This window comes from Xenopus tropicalis, chromosome 3, assembly GCF_000004195.4.
Source record: "Xenopus tropicalis strain Nigerian chromosome 3, UCB_Xtro_10.0, whole genome shotgun sequence".
Lineage (NCBI taxonomy): Eukaryota > Metazoa > Chordata > Amphibia > Anura > Pipidae > Xenopus > Xenopus tropicalis.
In genome coordinates, this window is record NC_030679.2 from 142,742,198 (window position 1) to 142,747,850 (window position 5,653).

At 40.8% G+C, this 5,653-nt stretch overlaps 1 protein-coding gene across 1 annotated transcript; it reads right to left on the minus strand.

The window, feature by feature from the left end:
- Positions 1-235: 235 nt before the first annotated feature.
- Positions 236-2,524, minus strand: LOC105945469 (mucin-19-like). Its single transcript, XM_012953547.2, has one exon. The coding sequence runs from the start codon at positions 2,522-2,524 to the stop codon at positions 236-238; it is 2,289 nt and encodes a 762-aa protein (XP_012809001.2).
- Positions 2,525-5,653: the final 3,129 nt, after the last annotated feature.

A 5,653-nucleotide genomic window follows, 5' to 3' on the forward strand; every position in this document is an offset into this window, starting at 1 on the left:
CCATCCCAATCTCCCATCCAACCTCCCATTCTATACGTTTCCTACTGCTCACCTTAAGCATTCCATTATGGGAACAGTAACATTTGATGGAGAACAGGCGTGAGTAGTGCCCATCCATCTTTTCTTTTAGAATTGTGCCCATAATTGAAATGCAGTGGTGAAAACTCCCGGTGTCTAAGTCACAGCCATCAATTATATTTATTGCCCTTTGCTTCAGTGGTCCGTGTAATTATATTTACTTTGACTGGGAATCATCTTTTTTATCAGACTGCTCAGATCTGCTCGGATCTTTTCTCTTCATTGCTTGTGCCCTTGCCCTTAATCTTGTCATTATTACTGATGTTGGTGGAAATATATCATCTGATGTAGAATCTTCTTTGCCTTGTACATCCCGTGTTTCTGCCTTTGTTGCTAAGGCTTTGGGGCGTACCTTAGGTCCTTTGCCCAGTCTGGGCCTCAGACGCTTGGGGTTCCATAAAGCAACATCTTCTGGGTTGGTGTCCAACTTTCTCTTCCTTGTTTCAGGTATTGGGTTCCTGAATAGAGGGGAATCTTCATATGGAGACTCCCTGAGATGTTCCATTTGTTGTTGTAGAGCCATCTGCTGTTGATGTGCTTGAATGGCTCGTTCCCTTTCACTTAACTCTATATATTCAAATATTCCCCTGGTTGTAGTAGAAGGATTCTCAGGGGACGTAACATTATTTTGAACATTGCACTGATTCTGTTGACCAGAATTGTCTTTCTGGGCCACGGAAGAACTAATAGTTGGATCTATTCTGTTTTCTGTTGCCGGAGATGGAATTCCAGCAATATTCCCAGTGCTACTGTTCTGCAATTGAACTCCATCATTGTTTCTCACCAAAGAGCTAGTACTTGGTACTATGCTAGTATCTTTGGCGACAGACTTTGCCGGTGGAGCAAATGTCTGGTTAGTGGCAACGCTAGTGTTTGTTTCACTGTCAGATATTCCAAGAGCTTTGGCAACTGCATCCTGGAATAATTGGAAATCACTAGCCTGCTGCTGGCTATAAGGGCTGGGCTGTCGGTTTTTTATACCTTTGGTAGATTTTTTACAAGTTTGTCTGCTTGTGTTTGTGGAATTAGTATCAGTTTCATTGTCTTTAGTGTTAATTCTTGGCTGTTCCTCACTGGAACGAGCTCTTTTTCTCCCAGAAGAGCTGGTACTTGGAGTTGCCCCTGAACTGCTGGCCATGCTTGTAGATGGCACAGGAGATGAGGCAACTTGTGTACCTGCTCCGGAAGTGCCAGTAGCCGATGAGATTTCAAGGGCTTTGGCAATTGCATCCTGGAAGACTTTAATCGCCTGTGCCTCCAGCTCTCTAGAAACCCTGGGCTTGTGTAAAGAGCGTCTTTTGCTCTTCTTGTATTTTCTTTTCAGTCGTTTTGAGGCACTCTGAGCCCGAGAAGAACCTCTTTGTTCTTCTGATATTGCAGGGGCCATGTTTTTTAAGTTTGAGGTGCTACCCTTACCCTCACTATCTGTTCTGCGATGTTTCCAACTTCTAGTCTGGTCCTCAGGAGAATGAGCTCTTTTTCTCCCAGAAGAGCTGGTACTTGGAGTTGCCCCTGAACTGCTGGCCATGCTTGTAGATGGCACAGGAGATGAGGCAACTTGTGTACCTGCTCCGGAAGTGCCAGTAGCCAATGAGCTTTCAAGGGCTTCGGCAATTGCATCTTGGAAGACTTTGATTGCCTGTGCCTCCTGCACTCTAGAAACCCTGGGCTTGTGTAAAGTGCGTCTTTTGATATTCTTGTATTTTCTTTTCAGTCGGTTTGAGGCACTCTGAGCCCGAGTAGAACCTCTTTGTTCTTTTGATGTTGCACTATCTGTTCTGTGACGTTTCCTACGTTTAGTCTGGTTCTCAGGAGAATGAGCTCTTTTTCTCCCAGAAGAGCTGGTACTTGGAGTTGCCCCTGAACTGCTGGCCATGCTTGTAGATGGCCCAGGAGATGAGGCAACTTGTGTACCTGCTCCGGAAGTGCCAGTAGCCAATGAGCTTTCAAGGGCTTCGGCAATTGCATCCTGGAAGACTTTGATTGCCTGTGCCTCCTGCACTCTGGAAACCTTGGGCTTGTTCCAAGTGCGTCTTTTGATCTTCTTGTATTTCCATTTCAGTCGTTTTGCGGCACTCTGAGCCCGAGTAGAACGTCTTTGTTCTTTTGATGTTGCAGGGGCCATGTTTTTTAAGTTTGAGGTGCTCCCCTTACCCTCACTATCTGTTCTGCGATGTTTCCTACTGCTAGTCTGGTCCTCAGGAGAACGTGCTCTTTTCCTTCCAGAAGAGCGGGTACTTGGACCTGCACTTGAATTGCCGGCCACATTTGCACTGGATGACGGACCAGTCACAGTGCCAGCGTTTGCTCCAACTGGAGCTCCATCTGGATTAGAAATGCCAAGAGCTCTTGCAATGGCATCCTGAAAAACATTCATTGCTGTATTAACCTGTTGGTTGTTCCCCAAAGGGGAACTAGTGGTTTTGTTTGGATCAACTGGATCCATGGTGTCAGGACAGTGTGCGGTCACTGTGTACTCAGCACTGTGTGCTAAGAGGCGACTGCACCCGTCGACTGCCAACTGGCAACTGACAGGAGTGAAGCCATAAACTCTGTTCTCATCTGATTAACTGATAAGGTTGCCATGGTAACGGATAAGGTTGCCATGGTAACGGATAAGGTTGCCATGGTAACAGCTGTGGTGTGATGCTCATTAGCATAAATCTACGTGGGTGGTCCAACAGCTGTGAAATTCGATACTATAACAAGGGTTGATGAGATTAGTAGTCACGGTACAACGCGGGCGGCCAAACAATTGTGAAACAAGAACCTGGCCAGTTTTTGCATAATCTCATTCATCAGTGTTAATTTTTAGTTATGATGTCGAGAGTAATATACTGAGATAACTTGGAAATGGTCTTCATTTTTTTATTATTTATAGTTTTTTTAATTGTTTCAATAATTGTTTAGCAGCTCTCCAGTTTGGAGTTTTAGCAGCTATCTGGTTGCTAGGGTGCAGGTTATCTTAGCAACCAGGGAGTGATTTGAATGAGAATGCGGTATGTGTATAGGAGAGGACTTGAATAGCAAAAGAAATTCAAAAAAGTAACAATAACAATAAAACTGGAGCCTCACAGAGCAATAGTTTTTTGGCTGCCGGGGTCGGTGACCCCCATTTGAAAGTTGCAAGGAGCTAGAAGAAGATTGCAAATAATTGAAAAACTTTAAAAAATAAATAATGAAGACCAATTGAAAAGATGCCAAGGTCATATAGAAGCCAATGGCAGAGCTCCCTTCTCTTTCATTGAATTTGTTTCTTTTGTCTCGAAACTTTACAGATTCCGCTGGGTATTGTCCAAAACCTCAACTTTTTCCAATTGTCTTAGTGACAGGTTTGGGGGCAGAAGAGTCCTATTGGGTTTATTTCATGGTTAAATGATTCCCTTTTCTCTGTAATAATAAAACAGTACCTGTACTTGATCCCAACTAAGATATAATTACCCCTTATTGGGGCAGAACAGCCCTATTGGGTTTATTTCATGGTTAAATGATTCCCTTTTCTCTGTAATAATAAAACAGTACCTGTACTTGATCCCAACTAAGATATAATTACCCCTTATTGGGGCAGAACAGCCCTATTGGGTTTATTTAATGGTTAAATGATTCCCTTTTCTCTGTAATAATAAAACAGTACCTGTACTTGATCCCAACTAAGATATAATTACCCCTTATTGGGGGCAGAACAGCCCTATTGGGTTTATTTAATGGTTAAATGATTCCCTTTTCTCTGTAATAATAAAACAGTACCTGTACTTGATCCCAACTAAGATATAATTACCCCTTATTGGGGGCAGAACAGCCCTATTGGGTTTATTTAATGGTTAAATGATTCCCTTTTCTCTGTAATAATAAAACAGTACCTGTACTTGATCCCAACTAAGATATAATTACCCCTTATTGGGGCAGAACAGCCCTATTGGGTTTATTTCATGGTTAAATGATTCCCTTTTCTCTGTAATAATAAAACAGTACCTGTACTTGATCCCAATTAAGATATAATTACCCCTAATTGGGGCAGAACAGCCCTATTGGGTTTATTTAATGGTTAAATGATTCCCTTTTCTCTGTAATAATAAAACAGTACCTGTACTTGATCCCAACTAAGATATAATTACCCCTTATTGGGGCAGAACAGCCCTATTGGGTTTATTTAATGGTTAAATGATTCCCTTTTCTCTGTAATAATAAAACAGTACCTGTACTTGATCCCAACTAAGATATAATTACCCCTTATTGGGGGCAGAACAGCCCTATTGGGTTTATTTAATGGTTAAATGATTCCCTTTTCTCTGTAATAATAAAACAGTACCTGTACTTGATCCCAACTAAGATATAATTACCCCTTATTGGGGCAGAACAGCCCTATTGGGTTTATTTAATGGTTAAATGATTCCCTTTTCTCTGTAATAATAAAACAGTACCTGTACTTGATCCCAACTAAGATATAATTACCCCTTATTGGGGGCAGAACAGCCCTATTGGGTTTATTTCATGGTTAAATGATTCCCTTTTCTCTGTAATAATAAAACAGTACCTGTACTTGATCCCAACTAAGATATAATTACCCCTTATTGGGGGCAGAACAGCCCTATTGGGTTTATTTCATGGTTAAATGATTCCCTTTTCTCTGTAATAATAAAACAGTACCTGTACTTGATCCCAACTAAGATATAATTACCCCTTATTGGGGGCAGAACAGCCCTATTGGGTTTATTTCATGGTTAAATGATTCCCTTTTCTCTGTAATAATAAAACAGTACCTGTACTTGATCCCTATAATTACCCCTTATTGGGGGCAGAACAGCCCTATTGGGTTTAATTAATATTTTATTGATTTTTAGTAGACTTAAGGTATGAAGATCCAAATTATAGAAAGACCCCTTATCCAGAATACCCTTGGTCCCGAGCATTCTGGATAACAGGTCGTATACCTGTATTTGTCAATGGGTGAAAGTCAGAGTTTACTATATAATAGTAAAGTGTGCTTCTAAAAATCCCATAGGAATGAATAGAACACGGGTGAGTTTTTTATGTATTAAGCTAAAAGCAGAGTTACATAGTATAAGATGTATAGTTTGCCCTAAATTTGGACAATAAAAATGTATTGGCCCATGTATGGGTTTTGCCCGGTTGGATGAGGACACATCGACCAATTAATGCAAAGACTGCAAAAGAGCCGCCCAGTGACAAATTAAATCCTGGATTTGGTGCATCCTTTATATATATACTGTATATAAATGTGTATATCTACATACATATATATAGTGAATAATGTACCCCCTGTTGTAAAATATAGGGATATTATAAGTCACTGAGGAGTTCCATGACCATATAAAGGTACAAGGCCAAAAGCTGGAGTGTGTTTATACAGGTCATGAAACTCCAAGGTTCTAATATCCTCATATTTTACAACAGGGGGTACATTATTTATTATAATACACAAGTTTCAGTGAGTCATGTGACAGAAGTTACATCACTAAGCACCCATTATAACTGAGGACATTACTAAGCTCCATTTATAAGGATATAATTTATAGGTTGGGATCTGGGTGACTTTATATCTCTGACCTGGAAT